The sequence below is a fragment of the Terrapene carolina genome, unplaced genomic scaffold (genome assembly GCF_002925995.2).
Source record: "Terrapene carolina triunguis isolate 2854851 unplaced genomic scaffold, T_m_triunguis-2.0 Scaffold192, whole genome shotgun sequence".
NCBI lineage: Eukaryota > Metazoa > Chordata > Testudines > Emydidae > Terrapene > Terrapene triunguis.
Genome location: NW_020664543.1, coordinates 5,893,035 through 5,916,686, shown reverse-complemented (window position 1 = coordinate 5,916,686; position 23,652 = coordinate 5,893,035). Strand labels below are relative to the sequence as shown.

General features: G+C 41.6%; 1 protein-coding gene across 1 annotated transcript in view; it reads right to left on the bottom strand.

Annotated features, from left to right (window-relative positions):
- Positions 1–23,652, bottom strand: part of LOC112105506 — a 118,293-nt gene that overhangs the window by 72,505 nt on the left and 22,136 nt on the right. The window contains exons 13-26 of the mRNA XM_029912166.1: positions 22,096–22,234; positions 20,155–20,245; positions 19,136–19,275; positions 17,832–17,951; positions 16,443–16,644; positions 14,669–14,835; positions 13,091–13,218; positions 10,787–10,924; positions 9,791–9,904; positions 7,708–7,878; positions 5,881–5,994; positions 3,347–3,475; positions 2,040–2,105; positions 488–579 (exon numbers count right to left, since the gene is read on the bottom strand). Coding sequence (XP_029768026.1) covers positions 488–579; positions 2,040–2,105; positions 3,347–3,475; positions 5,881–5,994; positions 7,708–7,878; positions 9,791–9,904; positions 10,787–10,924; positions 13,091–13,218; positions 14,669–14,835; positions 16,443–16,644; positions 17,832–17,951; positions 19,136–19,275; positions 20,155–20,245; positions 22,096–22,234 — 1,811 coding nt within the window. The remainder of the gene's footprint in view (positions 1–487; positions 580–2,039; positions 2,106–3,346; positions 3,476–5,880; positions 5,995–7,707; positions 7,879–9,790; positions 9,905–10,786; positions 10,925–13,090; positions 13,219–14,668; positions 14,836–16,442; positions 16,645–17,831; positions 17,952–19,135; positions 19,276–20,154; positions 20,246–22,095; positions 22,235–23,652) is intronic.

Genomic DNA, 23,652 nt, shown 5'->3' with positions numbered 1-23,652 from the left:
CATTCTGTGCCCTGAATGAGGCAGGCTTTGTTAAGAACAAATAGTACATGATCTTGTAGATAAAGACAGTATCAAAGTGCACCTGCAATCTATTCACTGGATTTTCCTAACCTTTGAACGTGTGGTTTTGCAAACTTACCCCCACTTCTCTTTGGGGCAGGGACTAGCTTTTTGTTTTTTGTTTGTATTGTGCCTAGTACAATGGGGTCATGGTCCATTACTGTGACTTGTAGGCATGACAATACAAATTAATAACGACATTGAGTGTTGTATGTAATTTCCTTTTTTTCTCTAGCAAGAATACTTGGAAGGGGGGAAATGTATCACATGGAACCCTATGGAAACTATGCATGGATTTTTAAAAATATCAAAATGTTTTGTGAAAAATTGAAAATATCAACTTTTTCTGTGGAAAAATGTATTGTCAAGAAAAGTCCGAGTGTGGGGGCACACAGGTGCACATGCAAGGGCACGTGTGGACACAAACCTAAAAATCGGATCCTCTCTCATAACCGCTCTTCCGTATTTCACCTCCAGCCATCGAAGAAGAAAAATGAAAACTACACAGTGGAGGTAAGGCTGAAAAAAAAGAAGAAATAGTCAATGTTGTATGAATGAAAATAGCAACATTGTATTTGATACATTTTAATTACAGTTTAGGTAAAGTGCCTTAAAAGAGGGATCGGCTTCTCCTCATGTACTAGTTACCTCCTGAGCTGCTAACTGGCTATTTAATGTTAATTTAACTTTAGGTTAATGTTAGGTTCACTTTATTAGGATTCTAATGTGAGAGACGAAAGAAGAGTTTAATTCAGTTCTCCCTGTGTCTGCCTCTTATCTAATCTAGGTGGGTATTTATTCCATATTGCTCACTCTGGCATCCTGATCTGCTTCACCTCTTTATTCCTCTTAGGGATCCATCACAGTTACTTCTCTGGCCCCACTTGCACAGAATCTGAGCATCTCCCAAATCTTAATGTATTTCATGCATAAATGCCAAAATAAAACCCTCTTGCCCTTGGGCTGGCAGCGCCCCAACTTTAAGGCTACCTCTGATATGATCTAAAGAACAATTAAATGAAAATGTTTCAGCTTTAATAGTCCATATTGAAGTATGATCTTCCTGTTATTTAGCTGTGCTTTCCTAGGTTTCCCCCCCCCCCCCAATGCTTCCCATTACTGGTAGTAATGGTGGTGGAACTGGCATAGGTCAGTTGCCAGTGTTTTAGCCTCCATACCATTGAACTCAACTCAGAGCAGGCCTAGACAACATGGGGGTAAAATGTTAGTAATCACTGGCACCTTGTCTCCACTAGCTTTCTCACCATTGCTACTACCACTGGAGCACAAATGGTGGTAATAATGGAGCAAAATATATGGGGGGAAATGTAGTAAATGGTAATAAGAATCTAGTCCATTGAGACTTAGTCTTCAGACTTGGGTTGAATTTTATCAACTCTGTTGGAGTGTACAGTATGTAAAATTGTGTAAGAAGTTCATATTTGTATTAACTAATACTAATGAATAAAATGACAACAGATTACACTAGTAGAGAAATCACATTTTAATGCATAAGCACAATTGGGAAAGGTAAGGCTGAGCTCACTGCATGATCTGGGGCTTATTTTGTTTTCCCTAGCCTGTTTCAGGCGAGGAGTATTATTATTTCTGAGTAATTGGGTGCTAGCCAGCAGTCTCTCAACTGCCTCCTCAAATCCAGTCTAAGTTCTACTCTGTCTGGAATGAGTCTGATATTCTTGTCCCACTTTCTCATAGGTAAAAAGCCTCAATCAGTCCAGCCTTCTCTAATAAGGTGACAGACGAGGTCCTGGGTTTATGGACTAACTTCTCCCGCCAATGAGCATTAGGCTACATTGGAAAACTCTCCATCTCAGTCCAACAGATATGACCATGAAACATCTGTCACATTATGTACGTTTTGCTAGCTGCGGGGAATTATACAAATGCAATATATAGTCACCACATTAGAATGTGTGTCCTCTGCAAAATAATAATGCAAGATTCAAATTGTTTCTTACTGCAATGACAGATACAAATATGTCTCTCCGATTGCCAATAGAACTGAAATCCTCATCTATAAATAACTGTGGATAGAAAAAATACATTCAGTAGAAATCCTGTAAAAATTTAATATAATACTATCTAGTTTTAGAAGAATGAAAACACACGTCAGTAAATATTTCAGAACTATGTGAACATTTCTGTCATTTCACTCAAAATCCTCACAGTAGGGAAGGGCAAATATAGATGTTGGAATCTGGGTGTCCGAATACTATTCAGGAAATAGTGACACCCCCAAATACAAGTATCATCAGACTCTTCTTTCCAGGACTAATAGCTCTGTCAGATGCAAGAATTTTATCTCCCTAGCACCTATGGGGAGAAGCGGGAAGAAGAGGAGAGCCTTATCATGGGGATTGCACAGGACATTTTCAAAATCCAACCCCTAAGAGCAGTGGTTCTCAAACTTATTTTTTTGTGGACTACTTGAAAATTGCTGAGGGTGTCGGCGGGACCACTTAATGATCTTTCCAAACGTTGTTTGTACCGTTAGCGAACTATTGTAAAGCACTTTGGATAAAAGCGCTATATCGAAAAAACCCTTAATAATAATTAACGTTTTTTTGTTCTACAAATAAAAGCACACAACTCGTATTTTAATATCAGTAGTCTTACCTTTCTAATGCAATGGATGTGCCCTCTCTCCTCCACTGTGGCAGCCCCTGCGCTGGGGCTGGGAAGGAGGGGGGGTCTCCCCTGCCACGGCAGCCACCGAGCTGGGGCTGGGAAGGAAGGGAGTATCTCCCCCACCACAGCAGCCACAGAGCTGGGGCTGGGTAGGAGGGCCGTCTCTCCCTGGCAGCCGCAGCCCTGGAGCTGGGGAAAGTCACCTCTTTCTCTGGCCGCCGCAGCCCTACACATTGCAAATCCCCCCACTCCCTTTTCTCACCCCACTACCTCCTCCCCACCTACCCTCTATTCCCCCCAAGGCCACCACTTCACCTTCCATGTGCGTCTTCTCCAGGGTCCAGGCACCTAGTTAGTGGAGCCACGACTGTGCAGCTTCACTAATTAGGTGGATGGCCCTTCATTCTCTCACGTGCGGCTGCCCAGGCACGCACCTTAGAGGGAACTATCCGAGGACCACCTGAATGGTGCTCGCGGACCCCAGTTTGAGAACCTCTGCCTTAGAGAAACCACAAAGCTCTTTGCCAGGGTGTTACTGCCAGCTTCCCACTGAGAAACCATGAGGTTTGTTTTGTTTTTCCAAAAAGCATAGCCAGTTACGCATCTAATTTCTTCGTGACATAGTACAATAGTTTACCTTCGGAGACCTGATCACAACACCTATTAATGGATACACAGGAATCAAAATGGAGAAGAAATAATGGAAAATTGCCTCTCTGGAAGTGAACCACACGATGGCATTAATAATGAAGATAACCAGCGTTACCTAAAAAGAAGCAAGAAGGTAACTCATACTAGATAAAAAAAAGCAATCTTTGCTCACTGTTGCCAAGAATTGGATGACACTACATTTTGGGTTATATGGTGAATATCGCACAACTTACTTATTAGATGATGAATACTGAATACAAAACACAAATATGAGAAAGGTTGATGGGAAGGAGTCAGGGCAATGAGTTAGAGTCGGCGTTTGGGAGAAAGGAACATTCCTGTCACTCCATTGCCCTCTAGAGTGTCCTTGGTTTTTACCCCCAACACCTATTATTGGTCAGAAGCCGTACTGCCAATCCTACGCATTCCAAAATCATGAGTCAGGTCCTAAAAAATAATCAAGAACTTTTTAAAAATTGGATTCTTTTTATTTGCCTTCTGTTTTTTTGAGCTTGGGGGGTGTGTGTGTGTGCGTGTGTGTGCGCGCGCACACCATACTTCAACCTTTTCTCCACAACAGTGAGCGTTACACATTTACTTTTATTTTGAATTAAAACAGAGTCTCATGTGATCACATGACTCCAGGAGCTGGGACTTTAAGAAAACACACCAAATATTATGAAACTTCTAATAAAATCAAGGGTGTTGGCAGCACTACATACTTTGGCATATTCTGGTAGATAAAATACCGGGAAAGAACCTTCCATTAAGTTGCAGCATAATTAGCTTGGTGGCAGTGAACATCTTAGCTTGTTGATTTTTTATTTATTTATTTTTACCATGAGGCTTTTAGAGAGTTCAGAGTGAATATGCAGATATCTGTAAACAACAACATCTCTCAGGGATCCTTTTCCCAACCTTGTAGAAAAATGACCATGACATAATGTTTGAACCTTTTTAGATTCAGAACTGCAGGACGTACAAACCAAAGATCTTCTCTAGGGCCTTTGCACCTCATGTCTAGCCTTGGCAGTACACAAAATCCTTAAAAGGGTGTCTCTGGAAAGTTTATTTAGGTTGCAAGAGGCACCAATGGAGTTGAGGTGTATTCAGCTACAACTCAGTAATCTGCAGACCAACATAGAAGGATGTCTCAAGACTAGATCTGGTCAGAATTATTTTTTCTTCCTCTCTGGGGAAAGTTTCAAGTTTTCAGCAAATAAACTAAAATATTCTGATTCTGAAATACCCCCTGGGAGTCGTAGTTCAGGTGCCTCATGCTCCCATTCTCTTCCATAGATTGGGCTCCCTGGTCAGACTACATCTCCCCTCATACACCATGGTCTCCCCTCTTGGCCAGGGGAGGTGGCTCATGTGGCCATGGTGCATCATAGAAGCCGAAGTCTGACCAGGGATCCGGGACCATGAGGAGAATGGAAGTATGAGGCACTGTAGCAGCATTTCAGAATCAAAATATTTCAGGTTTTAACCAAAGCTTTTTGATTTTCAGGTTTAGTTCAAGGTATAAAACTGTCTCTGTTATAAAATGTCTCTGTCACTTTCTGCTACAAAAAATAGACGTTTTCTCTGTCAAGCAGACACTTTTCACACACAAAATCACCAACTTTCCATCAAAAAGCAGTTTAAGTGGAGAATTTTGAACCAGCACTATTCAGGACAAGAAATTTGTTTATGAGGCATCGCCGAGCCTCTGAAATAGTAAGTTTGGATCCAGAGTGGTACAGCTTCCCCAAGACCACCTCTGGGGGCGGGGGGGGGGGGGGGGGGGGGGGTTGTTGCTGTTATTTAGATTGTGGTTTACAAGATCCAGACTAAGATTTTCTAACAGACAAAGGCAGGTCACAAGAACAGTACTTTCAGGGGCGGCTCTAGCTTTTGTGCCGCCCCAGGCAGGTGGCCTTCGGCAGCTTGCCTGCAGGAGGTCCGCCGGTCCCGCGGCTTCGGTGTACCCGCTGCTGAAGCCGCTGGACCAGGGACCTCCCGCAGGCAAGCCGCCAAAGGCTGCCTGACTGCCGCCCTCGCAGGGACCAGCAGGGCGCCCCTCGCGGCTTGCCGCCCCAGGCACGCGCTTGGAGCGCTGGTGCCTGGAGCCGCCGCTGAATACTTTGTATTTCCATTTGAAAAAACACAAACAAACAAAGATTTTGCTTATGAGATTTCGCCCTGTGCAAAATATTGGAGGGGAAAAAAATCTGTTTTCAACCACAAAAAATGTGGAGCGAGAGAGCGTTGGGAATTCTGGGTAGGGGACCACAAACCACTTGAAACTTCTGTAGCAAAAGAGAAAGGATTGGAGAGGATATTAAAGAAGAAAATGATGTGAATAATGCATCATAGTTAAAGGTACAGAGCTGTTTCTGTTATAAGATGACTGTCATTTTCTATTTCCTGGAGCTGCACAGAGTGTTTCCACTTGTATCATCACCTGAACGCTCAAAAGTTGAAATACAGTTTCGTAAACTTTATAGCATGCTGTACATAATCTAGCCATTTGCTTACCGCTATGAGGATAAAAGACCAAAAATCACAGCTGTTGCATCGCTTTCGAAATGTGAAGGCAATTACATACATGAACAGGATCATAGAAGCTCCATAGCCAATCATACAGGTAAACTATAGAGAGGAAAGCTCTTATTAGGGTAAGTGAACTGGTATGAACAAATAAAACTGCAGCACTCTAGTTCAATTTAAATGACAATAATACTGAGATCAAGGGATAAAAAAACCCCCTCCAATTTAAGTGCAAAGTACTTTTATAAGGAGACTAAGATTTATTATCTCCATTTTACAGAAGGGGAAACTCGGACACAATGCGGTGAAGAAGAAAAAAATAGAGCAACAAATAATAAAAATGCTTAGGTCTTATATAGCCCTTTTCATCAGTAGACCTCAAAGCACTTCACAGTCTGTAATGTATTTATCCTCACCACACCCCTGTGAGGCAGGGCAAAGCTCTTATCCCCAGTGCACAGATGGGGAACTGAGGCACAGAGAGATTTAGTGACTTTCCCAAGATCACAAGGATGTCTGTGGCAGAGCAGGGAACTGAATGCAGGTTTTCCATCTCCAAGGCTAGTGTTCTAACCACTAGACCATCTTTCCTCTCAAACAGCATGTTAGAGAGCTTAACAATTACAGAACCAGACAGAGACCATGCAAATAAACATACAAAACAATACAGAAGTGAGGATTTCACAACTACATCTATACAGACATAAGGGTTTTCCAGCTGTGTCTATTGATAAGTGAGTTCTTACCAGACAGAAAACTATCAAACTCAATTTCCTTTTACATGTTTTAGGCTCTTCCCTTTCTCTGGAGGTGATCGATCGGATCACCTTCCTAACAGCCCCCGATTGCCTTATTTCAATATGACTAAACAGGGCCTCAGACTGTCACAGTGAGAGAAGGCCCTTCCACAGATAGACAATGATTTTGATTCTCTCTTTTATACCTCTATAACTAGCTAAGTGATAAGAATACACCTAAATTCTTAAAGTATAGGCCAGACAGGCTTGAATATCTATATCCTAACACAGCACAAAGATTTAAGCACCTGTGAATGTGATAGCCCCATCTGAGCTAGACTGTGTGGCTGTTTAACAAGCAACCTGTGACCATTTACTTGTTGGGGATGGATTATGTTCCTCCTTGCTTGATTATTATTGCTAGGGAAAAAACCTGCTGTCCTACATACAGTTCTGCTCTCAGACCTGGTTGTGTCCAGAATTTCATCCCTAAAATCAGTGAGCTTACTCTGGGTTTGCACCAGCGTAACTTAAAACAGAATTAGACACAGTTTCCCTAGAAGTGAAATTGCAATGCTGATGACAACTCCCAGAGGCATCAATTCTGGGAACACTTATACATAATAGGAACTTGTTGGGAAATCTCTTGTAGGCTCATCTTGAATTTTTCTTTTTACTAGGTGGGGAGGAGAGAGCAAGGAGAAATACAGAAGACCTTTTTCACAAACAGGAATCTCATTTCATTGTGAGAAATCCATTTTTTGCATCTGGGGCAAATTCAGAATTCTTGCTGGCAGAAATGGCAAAGTTTTGCCATGGATCAAATTTTAATCTTTTCAAATGAATGCTCAGCAAAAAAAATGGCCCCTTTGCCTTTCTCTGACCTATGGGTGCGGGCACTTGAAGATCCAACTGGCACAAGGGATTACAATTTAAATGAATTCTGAAGCCAGGAGTTGACTGGTTTAATTGCTCCCCTTCCCTGGTGGAGAGAGAGGGGTAAACTTTATCTTCTGGATTTCCCTCTCTTGTTTTCAAGGGTGAATTATTTTTCAGTGATCTAAATAATCAGATTTACCAGGGCAAAAGCGTCACTGGCACTCATAGAAATTTTGTAACTCAATGCAAAGATAATTCCAAACATGGAGAAGAGAAGAATCAAGTACAGGGGAATATCCACCAGAGCCTGCCCACACCAGTAGGCTGAAGGGAAGAGCCCAGAGACCCGCAGCTGGGAACGAGCTTTTATCTAGGAAAGGAAAGGAAAAAGAGAGGCATTATTATAGGGAGATTTTAAAAGCAACAACAGTCCTTCCAATTAGTTGACTTTATGTTCAGAATTGGCTCAGGGAAATAAAGGTACAAACAAATCTCCATTTCTTCTTCCTCTGTAGAGTATTCACAGGACTTTCCCCTTTCTCACTCTCTCTAGCTGTTGCTGCTCTCTTCTCCTCCTCCTCACTGTCCATGTCTATTTTCCCCGCTTCTCTCTCTCTCACCCCATTTGTTTCTTCCTTCCTTCTTTAGTTGCTTCTTTTCCCTGTCTCCTTGCTTCTTGTCCCAATGGCAGTGGAAATATCTTAATAGTGTACCCTGAAATACCGGTTAATGAAGAATAAAAAAATGAAAACCAGTATCTAAAAACATTAACAAGGTAGCTCCAGAACAAAGAGTCTTGCTATGATTGTCGGCATTCATTAAAGCAAACCCAGGGATGTATCTCGTGTCAGTTTAGATGAGCATGCTGTGTTCATAGGACAATAGAGTAGATGGATAAAGGGATACATCAGGGAATCATGCGGGCAGATTTAATATTCCCTCAGTGTATTCTTCACACACCAACAGAAAGCTATACATTAATCATGCTATTTTTCCTACAGGCTGGGAAGATTGAGGGGAGGACAGGGGGAAGAGAGAGAGAGAGACAGACTGTTATTGTCATGTTTATTTTTATATATTTGGGAGGCTCCCAGACACTACCATGATGGAAGCCATTGTGTACCTAGGTAGCTAGATAGATCCCTGATACAACTCTATTGCTTTCAGTGAAAGACTTCAGAACACAGATTCCTTCATAGTGGTAGATAATCACCTCTAAGTCAGTCATCTAGTCCAGGGGTTCTCAGGACAATTTTTTTGGTGGCCTCAGAGTGGCCTAACATTTTTAAGTATTTTAAGTATTTTCCTAAAATACTTAATTAGCTTTAGGCAAATCAAATAAATATGCACATATATACACATCCAAATCATTGTAATTTATTTATTGCTAGCAAGTTAAGTCTATTGTGAAAAGTGATATGAACAAACATACAGGTACCACTTTTCATAGCAGATTTACTCAGCCCAGGCAAGCCTGGGGACAAATTAAGCTCTGGATTGAGGGTCAAGGGAGGCAGCGGGGGCCAGGGAAAATGGGGGTGAGGAGTTGGGGGAGGCAGCAGGGGGCTGGAGCCTGAAGCCCTGTGGCCAGAGCCTGGGGCCTGCCGCCGTGCAGCCAGAGTGCAGGGTTGGAGCCCGAAGCCCCACGGCCAGAGCCTGCTGCCCCACCACGCCAGGGCTGAAGCCCAAAGCCTGAGCCCCACCGCACCTGGGAAGGTGGGGAACTCATCAGCTCCCTGCTCCTACAGCAGTGTGCACCAGGTATCTCCAGATGGGGGCACCCCTGCTGCTGGCCTCAGCAACCAACACCAAGACAGGGCATCCAGGAGCAACAGGGACGGGGAGCGGCCACTGCTCTGCCTCCTCTCCTCTAATCACAGCCCAGGAGGCTGTGGCTGCATTTGAGAAACACTGAAAGTCCATCTGATCTGCCTGCAAACTCTTTTTATAATTGCAATTTGATATAGTATTGAACCTCTCTTCTATTAAACCTGCCTTCTTCCACCATGAGAGTACCTGTCTTTGACCTGTTACATATTTGTACACAGCTATCACTCTGCCTCTGCTCTCAGTTTTATTTCTCTAGATAGATCATGCCTTGGTCTTTTAGCTGTTTCTCAGAGTGGTTAATTTCAAAACCTTTTAGTGTTTTGATTTCTCTCCTCTGAACTCTGCAAGCTATGGCCTTGTAAGAATGTGACAGCCCAAACCAAATGCAGTATTGAAACAGATCTATCCAGGCCTCCCCCTACATAATGTCTGCTAAAATTCAAGGATTTTACCTTATAATCTTGTATGCTGTTCATTGCAAAGTGAGGTGGGAAACCAGGAAGTAAAAGCAGCAAAAAAATAAGATAGCTAGAAATAAAATAATCCCATGTTTCTGGACGATTCTCCTGGGGGTGAAAAAAAAAATCAGAAAACATCTGAAGAAAACATCTGCATTGTATTAGTCTGCGTATCACAACTAGAGCTGGGCAAATAGTTGGGGTTTTTTGTTTACTGGCAGTGCAGAAAAATTTGGGGAAAAAATTGGTTTAGGTCAAATCAAATCTAAAAATTCTGAAAGATTTCAACAAATTCAAAAAAGTCTGTTTCAGGTTGAAGGACACATTTCATTCCACTTGATATGTTCTGTTTCCAGGCATTTTAAAAAGTCTAGAGTCATAAAATTTGGGAGGAGGTGCCCCCTTATCACTTTTAGTCCAGTGGTTAAGGCACTCATCTGAGATGCGGGAGAGCTGGTTCAATTCCCCCGTCTGCGTGATATTGGACAGGGATTTGAACTTGGCTTTCAACCACCCAGCTAAGTGTCTGAAACACCAGGCTACAAGGAAGTCCCCTGTGTCCGCATGCCACCCCCATTGCCTCTCCTCTCCCATACCCACCCTCTTACCCCGCACCAGAGACCCAATGATTAGGGGGAGGATGCCAGAAGGGAAGTGGTTCAAGACTCATGACTAGGGAGGACCAGTGAACCCCCAAAGAAGGTTCTCCTATACACAGGCTATGGTACAGAGTTCTCTTTTTTACATCAAAAGGATATTAGCCAAAGTCTCCACTGGTATACGTGGGCCCAACTCTGCTAAAAAAAAGTGTTTATATTTATACTAGTGGTGAATTTGGACCTATATATATATATATAGAGAGAGAGAGAGAGAGAGAGAAAACAAAATTGCTTCCTAATAAAAAACCTGATCACATATTGAGCAATTAGATCCCTCTTTCCCAACCATATGTATTAGAAGCATTCCTGGCAGGGAAGTTATGACACTTACAGAAAAAAATGGATGACTCCAGATTCGAATTTGTGCAGTGGAATTTAAGGTTCGCAGCAAGGCATTGCTAATGATGTTCACGAGCACTGGAAAGCAGTTGATTGTTTCTATGCTGCACATAACTGTAAACCTGTAGCTCTGAAGAAAAGCAAGACAAGACAAAAGCTCAAAGGTGTTTTCTACCTGAGCAGCTCACGGCAGGGGGGTGGGGAGGGTATGTGTAGGCGGACTGCGGCGGCCCCGCCTTTGCTCCGTCCTGCCCCAATTCCACCCCGTTCCCCAAGGCCCCGTCCTCACCTCTTCTCGACCTCCTCCCCTGAGCGCGCTGTGGCCCTACTCCTCCCCCTCCCTCCCGGAGCGACCTGAGCACCGGCAAACAGCTGTTTGGTGGCGGGGGAAGCGCTGGGAGGGAGGGAGAGGGGGAGGGGCAGGAACGCGGCACGCTCGGGGAGGAGGCGGGGGAGTGGGGAGCTTGGCTGCTGGTGGGACCAAGCTTCTGCCCCCGCAGCTGCCCGGCCCTGGGGCCCCCTGTCGTTGGGGAGCCCCGTGCCAGGGCACCCTGTGTTTTACTGTAAATCCGCCTCTGACTCCTGTGAAGACCTTGGCAGATTCTCGTCTTTCCAATCCTCGCACAGGGTTTGGCCTCTCCACTGGACAAAAGGTCAATTTGTTGGCCTTTTTGTCAGTTCAAGGTGGCCCTTTATGCCCCCAGCTTCTCTCTCTATTTCCTGGGTCTCTTGAATCAGGTAAAAACGGTCACTGCCCCTTTTCCTGGGTGCGGGGAGAGGGCTACTAAGGGTGGGTATCTGCATAACCGGCATTGGTATTTTTCATGAATCACCTCTTAGAGTACGTCCACACAGGGATGAAAGACCCCTGGCATGACCACAGCTGGCTTGTGTCAGCTGACTTGGGCTAAGGGTCTAAAAACCTCTGTGTAGACATTTGGGCTTGGGCTTGGGCTGGAGCCTGAACTCTGGGACCCTCCACTCTCATAGGGTCCCAGAGCTCGGGCTCCAGTCAGAGCCTGAACACCTGCACAGCCGTTTTTCAGCTCCGGAGCCCAAGCCCCACAAACCCGAGTCAGCTGACCCAGGCCAGCTATGGGTTTGTTATCCCTGTGTAGACACAGCCTGAGTGATTCCAGATCCCCCAGGAAATCGTGCCCAGTGAGCCAGGAATGCACAAATCCATCTAGCATGCCTTGACACAAAGGCCTCTAAATATTCTACTGTCCATACCATCTGGCCCATCTCAATACAATAGCCTCTGAAGTTTTCATGCTTTCAAGGACGGGGTGAAAGATACAGATAATATTTATAAAGTTAAAGCCATATTTCACAAAAGATACTGCATGTGTTTGCAATATCTGTCACAGTCATATATCATCAGATTATTTGAAATGCAAAACAAAGTGCTGTTCCATTTTTAGGGCAAGTTCCAGAGACAACTCCTGGTTTTGCAGATCAATAAAATGCATCCACAATTCACTGAGAGGGTAAAACTGCAACCACAAAAACGAAGTGTGTGACGTGATCCAGCTCAAAATCACGCCTTTCCTGGCTAAATATAAGCCCATTTGCTTACCCATATAAGATTATTACATATTATTTAATCCGAGATGGTCTAGATCATCAGTCTGTGATTTGCCCAGTGTAAGGAACAGCGTGTCGCTGAGCCGACCCTGGAGCTGCCCTGAAGGGGGATTGTGAATCCTTGGACCACAGTCTCCTTTCTGATCTCCCCACTACTTTGCGGAGGGAGCGTGCTGTGATCTGCCAGTCTCTGGGGCAGCGTATACTTCCCAGTGTACCTGCGCAGCTCTGCCCTGTCCTGTTTAAGCGCAAATTCAAGAAGGGGGACAAAATGGCTTTGAAAAGCCTGACACCCCCTGTACTGGAAGTGGTGCCATGGAACCCCAAGCCCCTTTTCTCCTGGATGCAGGAGGGCCACAATCTGGCCCTATTTGAATTCAATGTTGATGTGTTTATTTTGCAATTTTGTGAATTTCACTTTGGCTTATGTTTGATCTTCATGTCTTTGCAAAAAGAACAGGAGTACTTGTGGCACCTTAGAGACTAACAAATGTATTTGAGCATAATAATAACTAATAAATTTGTTAGTCTCTAAGGTGCCACAAGTACTCCTGTTCTTTTTGCGGATACAGACTAACACGGCTGCTACTCTGAAACCTGTCTTCATGTCTTTGGCGCTTATCCATCAGGAGCTTCATTCAGACAAGTTCCACAGAATCCACATTGGCATCTTGGTTAATTATTAAAGAAAAAAGGAGAGACACACTACCTGGTTCTCCCAGGATACTTGTATAGCCCCATTATGGATTAGCTTCTCTGTGATATTTTTCCCTGTTGCTATTTCCAGCATTATGTTCTGAGTGTCCAAAGCGTGGATGAAGTCCTGAATGCTTGAACCTGGTACGAAGGCAACAACAGAGAAATCACAATCTTTGAAGATTTTTTTTTTTTTTTTACAATAAAAGTTCTCCTTGGGTCTTTGGTAAAGTCCCCACCAGGACCAGAGAAATAATAATAAAATAAATCCTATAGAATTCATACACCATTCATAATAATCCATTGCATTTTCTCCACAGTTAGTTAACTTGCTGCTTCCAAATTTTTGCATTATGAATTGTCTCACCACTCTGCTGATTCTCTGCATGTTTAAATTAGTTTACTGCCCTAATTCTTCTGTATTTCAGCTGTTTTACTACTCCTATTAATTTCTCTCCTCTTGCTATCATGCCTATGATACTTCTCCTTTGCTACCTTGTCTGTGTCTCTCTCTAACACCTTCTCTTCTATTACTGAATGCAAAGTCTCCCATCTCATGTCCACCTGCTGCTTTATTTATTAAATTCTTTCCCACTTCCTTGCTTGCATTGCCACAGTGCTCACAACCCCTTCCTTCTCAAACTCTCTGTGCCCCATGGCTCCTTCTCCTCACAACATAAGCAAGGTCTCCTCAGTCCTCAAAAACCCCTGGATCCTGCCTCTCCAGCTACCATCCCATCTCATTCCTGCCCTCCATCAAAAGCACAGTCCACAACCAAGGCATTGACTCCTTCTCCAACTCCAATTTGGACCCTTCCAATCTGTTTTTCTTTTTTTCCCACTTGGGTGTCTAATCTGCTTTTCCTTGACAAATCTCAGGGCTTCTTCTCCACCTTCATCCTCTCATTCAGGGCCTCATTATATGATCAAATACTGCAATATCAGGGCTGCCGCCTCTCACGATTTTATCGCTAGTTTCACAATATTGGTAGTTTTTATTAAAGCCCCTCTGGAATCAGACTGCATGAGAATTTCAGCTTTCATATTTTTTTAAAAAAAAGTATCTAGCCCTCATATTTGCTGTGAAAAATTTGGAAAGATTAAGCAAATGTACCTTGACAGCAAATAAAAATAATTTAATATATATTTTTAAGTAAAAAACAAATCATGATTTTTAGGTTAGTCTTATGATTTTTGGAGGGCTGGCTCATAATTTTTGAATGCTCAGGGTTGGCGTACTGCAGCATCCTTCTTTCAGGTAGCCGACACGCACGTTGCCCTCCTTCGTTCAATACAAAACGAAACCACAGAAGTGATTTGCCTTCCAGGTGATCTGACAATGCCATTCTTCTCCTCAGATCCTTTCTCTGGCTTCTCATTCAGCCTCACATCAAATATAAGCTTTTTGCCACCACCTCCAGATCACCCTGCCCTTCTCTGCTTCTTGGGTTGCTCTCCTTGTGGGGCCCTGTATTGCCCTCTACGACATCTGCTCTGCCAATATTCCCCCCTCCCCTGTCAAATTTCCTTGCAAAGCTAAAAGCAGTGGCATAGAAAAAGACCAACCTTGCTCTTCTGTTTTGCCCCTCACCTGTTTTATTGAGGACTAGAAGGCTTGTGACTTCCTTGTGAGATTGTTTTCCAGGAGGAAAAAAATACAGACCAGAGGACAGCTCCCAAGAATTTAATCGTTTCCATAAGACGAGTATGATTAAGTGGATAGCTAAAGGTAACATAAAAAGTCCACACAGCAGTAATCTAGATTGAAGAACAGATCACAAATGAGTTTGGAGACAAGACATTTTGCAAGTTGCATTATTGTAGGGGGAGCTGGTAGCAACCCATATATTTCGATCGTATTAAGAAAAAAAGATTCTTGACACTTTATTTTGAAAAGCTGTAACACTCCCATTGTGTACGTCAGGCCTTTAAAATTCAGCAGGATGAAAGCTCGAGGGTTAGAGAGGTGCCTTTTCTTTGACCCAGGAAATTCCATTCGGGTTTGGCTGAGATATAAACTTTTGTAAATCACCATTTCCCTTCTATTGCTTGTGTTTTTCAGGAAAATTATGGTAGCATGCAAAAAATAACAACTGAACATGAACATTCTCATCGAATGCCGGGCTGACAACACTGCCAATGCAGCAGCAGTGTACGCAATACTGGGAACCTCAGAAGCAGACAGCCTCTATAGCGTGTAGTGAAGAAAGCTGGGATTCCGGTGACCCCTGCCTCCAGGCACAAACACATGTACCCGCTGGCCCATCCCTTCTTCAGAAGGCACCAGATGGAAGGTGCTCCCTCAACTTCCTGGGTCGGTGGGGGAGGAGAAGGGATCCAATGAACACTTCCAGCCAGTTCTAACTGTAATAACCAAGGAGCTGGTGGAAAGTTTTTTACAACAAGATTTTCTGCTGGAAAAGAGTTTAATTGAAAACAGTTTTTCTTCATAGAAAAACATATAATTTTTTTTTCATTGACAGGACATTTCTACACAAAATTAAATTAAACGATTTTATTTAGTTTCCTTTTAGAAAGTCAAAAAGATTCTAAATTTAGGATTTTTTTGTTTTTTCCTTATCCTTTTTTTCATTTCTGCCATTGAATGCAACAGAATAAATATCTAGGGGTTTTCTTTCTCCTTTTTCTCTTTTTCAATTCTAACTTTTCACAACTTCCTTAAAACTTTGGAAAAGTTACAGAGTTTTTCCAAAGTTGGAGAAGTTTTGTAAATGTACTGATTAGGGGAAAAAAAACAAGAAACAATAAAAAGTTGAAAGAACAAACAGACATTTCATTCTATTGCGTTCATTGACAATACGGGAAAAGGAAAAAATACGAAAAGAGAAAAAAAATTAATATTTGTAAACATTTTCTTTTTTTTTAAATACCAAGATTAAATGAAAATTGTATTCTTTTAGTTTTGAAGTTTTCCCACCCCCAAAAAAAGATATTTCAAAATGATATTTTTAAGAAAGAACCTGGGCTTTACAACTAGCACCAATAATCATATGGCTCATTTAATTATGTACATCATTCAGTGCAAGAAACTCCCGGTAATAAATTAATAATTGGATGGGGATGCATAGTTGGGGAAGCTTTTGTGTAGCTGGAATTGGCAATGTAGGCATTTTCCCGGAACATTGGCTGATCAGCTTTCTATGTCATGAATCATTTAGAGAAAATATGTGATTTACAAGCAAACACTGTTGTGATTGAATTATTTCGAATGTTCCAGGAACATTCAAGGTGAGAGGGAAGTGGATCCCTGAAGTTCCATCCTAGCCCACTCCACAGACAGCTGTGCTATGAACATCCTCCCACAGACTGATTTCACCTAAACAAGTCAGAAACACGGCACTTACATGGATCTAAGGGTTTTATCTTCATGCTTCAGCTTTAAAAAGCGAATTCTTGCCATGGCACACACTTGCTGTCTCCAGAGGGCTGTGCCAGTTACAGTCGCCTTTCCAGTGTCTGAGAGTGACAGGAGACCTTGTTCCATTTCATCAGCAGAGAAGGTGTCTCTTTCCTCTTCTGCCTGCTCTGCACTGAAAACACCATAATCTACAAAGAGTTTTCAAAGTTCATTGTTCAACGTAACTCCTTGACAACGTTTTTTATATGCAATAAAAACAGAAACACTGGCAGGGACAAGAATAAACACAATTATCAACTGCTGACCAGTACTACATGGCAGGCTGAACATAACTATCTTCTAGTTTGCTACAAGGGAAGAGATCTCAGTTAAGATGGGCTCTTTGGGGAGTATTAAGTAATAGAAAACACTTTAGGACCTTGAAGAGATGTACAGAAAATCCATCTCTCATCCACTGTTCTGTATCCAGAGATCTCTTCAAGTTTTCTACTCATGAGGCTTTCTCCCCATAATTATACACTTTAGTAAAAGACACCTGAAGGTTAAAGTATTAAGTAGAATTGTTCATGTTTAAATCTGATGTTTCAGGTATAAATAGACCCCCTAAGCCACCATGGAGAACCCTCCAAAAGGAAATGTTCATCATTCATGGAAACCTGTGTTTTCATAAAATAGACTCCTTGTTGTTTTTGCATCTTTAGCAGAGATCACTTAAAAAAAATTAGAAAAACGGTGGTATATTGAAAACTGTGTTAGAATCACAAGCTACCACTTCAAGTTCTAAGGAGTTCCTGGTCCAGCTTGCAGGCTAAGGGGGCTCTGAAGGCAAGTGTGGCAGCTGGCCTCTCAGCAGGGAGTCTGCAAAGAGCCTGACTAGAACAAGGTGGGTTGAGTTCTGCATCTCTGTCTTAGGGACCAACCTGCTTTGTCTCTGTTTTTAAGGTATGGATTTTAAGAAATCCAATCCAATCTAAAAATTGGGCACTGGTACACATTCTTCCCTGGACAATTCAGGAGGAATTTGCAAAATAAGTTGCAGAATGAAGTCTATGTTACAGACTTTTCTAAAAATCGAATGTCTGCCTCTTTGTTGTTGTATCTTATGAAACAATTACATAAGCACTTACCTCATCACCCATTTAATATTTGATAGCAAGTCAGGAGTAAAAAAAAAAGTCCTCTTTCTGTGTCCTACATGTTTGGATTTCCAATTGTTTTTTAGCCATGTTTAAAAATATAGTTAACTATTCAAAGCAATTTTAGCTAGTCATTTCTATCTCTGAGGATGCCCCAAAAGGTAAGGGTTCATATTTAGCAGAAAAAGAGCATAAGATGAATTTAAAAATAATTTTCCTTGGCTGACCCAGTATTTTACCTTCTTGATCAGTTGCTGCTTCACCCTCCAGCTTCAGGAAGACATCTTCCAGGGTTGTCATGCTGACACCATAATTAATAATCCCCTGGTCAGAGTGGCTGTCTAGGCCACAGAACAGATCTGCATGACAGAAGGTATAGAAATGTAAATCCAGAGTAATTCCTGACACGCTTCTGTATCTGAAAGCAGAATTTAATGCTATCTTCTAATCCTAGGGTAACCATTAGAACTATGGGTTTACAGAAATCTCCAGGTCTCTATTTTTAATCAGTCTTCGTGTTTGATAATATGCTGCTGAGTATTTAAAGTTTGAATTGAAGTTTTACTGGAATACGTACGCTCAAGAGTCAAAAAAAAAATACCAGGTGCCAATTTTGATTGTCCACTTTTAAAATTTTCAAACCTCTTTGCACATTCTCCCATGCTACCTCTTCTGCATGGGAGGAGTTTCCCGGCAACGATCTGCAAAGGCAACTCACTGTCCTCTTTCAAATGCATCCTTAGAACGCTTAGCTGCTATGATGCCTTAACAAACAACCCAGCAAGGTTTAGACAGCTGATTCACTGGGACCACTGCCTTTCCCACCAACCAGTTTTGTTTCATTATTTTCTTGGGTTCACCTCATTCGTTTGTTTAATCTACCTACCTACCATTATTTTTCAAATTTCAACCTTTTGTGCATTTTCAGGCTCTGGCTAGGGCTGGATCTGTAAATGCCAAAATGTGGTAAGACAGACTGCGCCTTCGGTATTTCCAGCCCAGCTGGAAACACAAAAGTAGTAGAACTCTTATGAGGAAGCACGGACTCAAAATTCTGGCCCTTTGCAGACTCAAAGAAATATCAAAATTTAAATAACTAAACTGAAACTAAAGTCTGATTCCCAAACATGCGGGAACAATTTGTATAATGGGGCTGCTTAGAGCCATTGAACCCTGTATATAATGGAAACCACTTCAAGCCAGGGGGTGTGGCAGTACCCCCAGCACCTATACTGATTCCTTTCAGTCTCCTTCATCATTACCCTGCATCTAACAGAACAAACAAATATTTGTGTCAGGTTCAATTTTTATGTACTTTCTCATGAATGGAAGAAAACCACATATTTTGATCTTAAATACATAGAGAGACTAAAATCTTGGAAAAAATTCCTTATGCAAACGTTCATCATCAGTAGGTTACCTTCCTGATGGAATTCAGGAGTCAGATACAATATCTCTCAAGATTAATTAAAAAAAAAAAAACAGAAAAAAGAGAAATAATTCTATGCATGGTAGATTCTGGATTATGTAAACACATAATTACCTGGAAATTTATCCACATTTTCTAAGGGCAGCGTATAACTCAGTTCATTTTCACTCTGTCCTGTGAATGTGGCATCAGGGATGTACTGTCTGACCAGAGATATCATGTTCTCAGAGTCACAAACCTCACTGACATGCATCCTGTTCATATTAAGAAGGCAAAGGTTTACATTTTCACAAGAACAATGTATTTATCGTTATGATGTCATATACCAAGAGAGCCAAATCCATCAGTCCTTACTCTGGAATAACATCCAATCCCTGCAGCAGATCTTTATTAGACAAAACTTCCGTGGAAATTTTGTCTAAGTAAGGATTGAAGGATTTGTTACCAACGCCTTGTGTTATACCAACCTCATGGGTTGGCTAATGTAATAAAACAAGTGGTTAGGAATAACCAACTGATTTAACAGTATCCACAGGAAGAGTTTGGCAAAAAGAGTCTTACAAAGGGCCCAATTCTGCAAGGTGCTTAGGACCCTCAGAGCCTATTGAAAGGAGATGAGGGTACTCAGCATCTTAAAAGAGATGCCCAGAATTTTAGGATCAGGCTGAAAAGGAAGATGGCTTCCTCTGACCCAACAGCTCTGTTACCTGGGGAAGTGAATCACATCTGCTTCGTGGAGCATTTCATTACTAAAATTCTAGGAATTCGGCACAATAATAAGAAAAAAAATTAATTGGCTGTAAGCTGAGTCTGAATACCCGCGGCGTTACATCAGATGAAAGGTGATCTCAGACCATAGTGCCTTAACAATAAAATTAACAGCAAAAATATATTTATTTTTCATAACAGGAAGCATAGATATTGCATGTGCCAGGTTGGGAGAACAATTTGACACAGTCTCCTCAATACATTTTGAAGTTTTTATACTCATTCCAGTTAAGCTATATTAGGAAGCATTTATATTTAAATTCCCAGAGATGTTGCTTGATAGGAATGAAATAACATTTCTTCTGCTACTGTGATGCAAATTTAGCACTATGAGGAATGTTTTCAAACAAAATAAAATAAAATACCTTAAGTGATACCCAATCCCCCATTTTTTCTTCAAAAACAGAGAAGATCCAACACACTTTATTCTCCCATGTGAAATAAAAGCTTTCCGGTCTAAGGAAAGAGAAAAACAAAATAATTTATATAATGGACCTCACTTTCTGGAATGAATTCTTCTTGAGTCATTAATAAAATTAAGAATCTAAAGTACAGCATCTAATAAGCAGATCATAGAACGCTGGTTACAAGACATAGAGTGATAATTCAAGAAAGAATGGGCATGCAGAGGTTAGAGGTGAAGAGAATAATTTAGGAAGGATTACCAGCAGACGTGCGTTTTTAAAGAGGAATTAAGACAGATGGGGTCCATGGTGGACACATGGGAAACCATTGCAAGAGTAGGAGCAATATGATAAAAGACAGAATGCCAAGGATGAAATAGACAAAGGAAAAGGACTACAGAAAGCAACCTGACCCTGACAGAGCAACAGGTGCAAAACCTGGTGACGTATGTCCACAGCTATGATGATGGATACCCCCCCACCCCCAACACGCCTTTCAAAAATCCAGGAGTTCTGCACATGCCTATCACAATATGTTGCGTAACTCATCCAGTGCATTTAATGCCCCAGACAATTACTCTGCTCTCAAATGAACTCTCATAGAACAATGATAAAAGACAAAAACACCCCACCAAAACACTTTTCACAAAGCAAGCCCTCCATGTCTGACCTCCCAAGCCTTGTCCTCAAAGGAAACCTGTATAACACCTTCAAAAGATGAGCCTGGGAACTTCAAATCATGACTACACTGGGCACTGAAAACCATGGACTTAACAGAGACACTAGTTTTATGGCCCTATTACAACAATTTGTAACACACCTGCTGCCTACTAACCCTCCATTGTCCTATGACTGCAGAAGTACTAATTGCCTGCTTCATTTTAAGTAGTCTCCTACAACATGTGTGAATCCCATATGTTTTACAATCTGTCCCATCCTGTATTTAGCTTGGATACCTTCTCCAGACCTGAGGAAGAGCTCTGTGAAGCTCAAAAGCTTGTCCCTTCTACCAGCAGAAGTTGGTCCAGTAAAGGATATTACCTCATCTACCTTGTCTCTTACAAAGAGCATAAGCAGTGAAAGGGTACAATGAGGTTGTGGTGAGATTAGGTAAGGGGGCTGCTGTGGGTGAGGATGACACAGTACGACTATTTCACAGCCACATGTACATTCAGAATTAGAATGGTATCTCAGATGTTATTGTAATGTTAATAGAGATGTGAAGGAATTAAAATAATCTCTGCCCCCAGATCAAGAGTATGACAAAGGAAGGATGCTAATATCAGGAAATGAAAGGGGAAATTATTTGGTGAAAATGGCAGGTTAGCAAACTGGACTACAGAGTTGTTCATTCATTTGCAGGACATGACAGGAGTTTTAAATTCAATATTGCAGCAAAGCCTCCACATTTCTGATCAGAGGACTATTAAAATGATATATTTTAATTAAAAAAAAAAAGACACACACACACACACACACACACCCCTTTCCAGGATAAATAGTCAATAGCAGATGGACATGAATTCACACTATATGTGGCCCCTCATAACCCTATGATTCTAAAGTAGAACCAATTTATGGTGAACTTGGATATAGTGAAACTCAACTTATCAGTGAAGCACAAAGCCCTGAATTGCTTCATTGCAGTTCAATGAGTTTTTCTTCCCCTGTTAGGGCCAACCTTTCAGTCCTTATTGAGTCAAACTTCTATTAAAGGCAATGAGGATGGAATCCTGGTACCACTGAAGTCAATGGGAATTTTCCCGTTGCTTCAGTGGTACCAAGATTTCACCCTAAGAGTTTAGCCTGAGCAAGGTCCATTCTAAAAGAAAACTCTGCTTATAAAATCTTATTCCATCTACTTATAAAATCTTATTATCGAATGAAATAAGCTGGTCTCACCAGCAAGGATATCAGCTTCATCCATGAATTGGGTACTGAATAGAGTCACTCGACCAGCTCTACGTTCTTTCAGTAGGGTCCACACATAGTGTCTGGAACGGGGATCCAATCCAGCAGTTGGCTCATCTAATAGCAAAACCTGCAAACAGGAGTGAAATCAGACCTTCACTGTGGCCTGGTCTACACTACGACTTTAATTCGGATTTAGCTGCGTTAATCCGAATTAACCCTTCACCCGTCCACACTACAGAGCCAGTTAATTCGAATTAAAGGGCACTTAAAATCGATTTCTGTACTCCACCTCGACGAGCGGAGTAGCGCCCAAATCGATTTTGTTAATTCGAATTAGGGTTAGTGTGGCCGCACACCACCGAATTAATGTGGTTAAATTAATGGGGTAGTGTGGCCGCACACCACCGAATTAATGTGGTTAAAAACCGAATTAATGTGCTTAGTGTGGCCGCGCACAATCGAATTTATACAACCTGTTTCCCAAATTCGAATTATCTAAATTCGGATTAATCCCGTAGTGTAGACATACCCTGTGTTACCAACTCTCATGATTTTAGTGCAAGTTTCATGATAATTGATGTTTCTCTTACAGCTCCAGCTGCTGGAGTCAAGAGATTGCATGAGAGTCTCAGCTATCATGTTTTAACAAAGTGTGCATCCCTCTTGGTTGCAGGGAAATGACAGAAAACATGATCTGAGGGCACCTTGTTGGCGCAAAAACCAGAAAGCAAATAAACAGAACCCCTAGATTTTTTTTAATACCATGATTTTTACATGAAACTCATGATTTTCAAACACTTGAGGTTGGCAATACTGCATTCAGATCCAGTTACAATGAATAATTTTTGGTATATTTACAGATTTGAGTGGTTTTAACTCCTTAATTTTCTTTTCAGGTGATTTTAACATCAAAATGCAACTCTACAAGCTTTTCTCCATGGGGACATCCAGGAAAGTTAATCTGAATTAACTAAAGATATGAATCTGAAGTGGATTGGTTAAACCACACTAAATCCCTGTGTGGTCATTGCTATTCAGAATTTAAGTGGCTTCAATTAACTTTGGAAGTGAATTAAACTAAACTGAATTAAGGCCACTTAAATTTTGAATGACAGTGTCCACACAGAGATTTAATATGGTTTAAATAATCCACTTTAAATCCAGACCTTTAGTTAATTCAATGTAACTTTCCTGGATGTGTCTATGGAGACAAGCCCTATGTCTGTATTTTTACTGGTTTTCCTAGTTTATTTATTTATTATCCTTTTTGTTTGTGCTAAACATGGTATTGATGTAGCTTCAATCTATCTTTCTTTTGTTTGTTAAGTAAATTTCAGTCAGTATTCTGGAATCATTTAGGTATTTTCCAATCTTGTTCCTTGGACACATCATATTGTTTGAGATGATGTTTATAAATTAATGGCATGAAAATGTACTTTGTATGGTCTCAATCCTGCAAAGACTTACTCGTGTATCTAACTTTACGCACTATGAGGAGTCCTATTGAAATCAATAGGAGCTAGGGTGCTCACAGTGTGTGGAGAT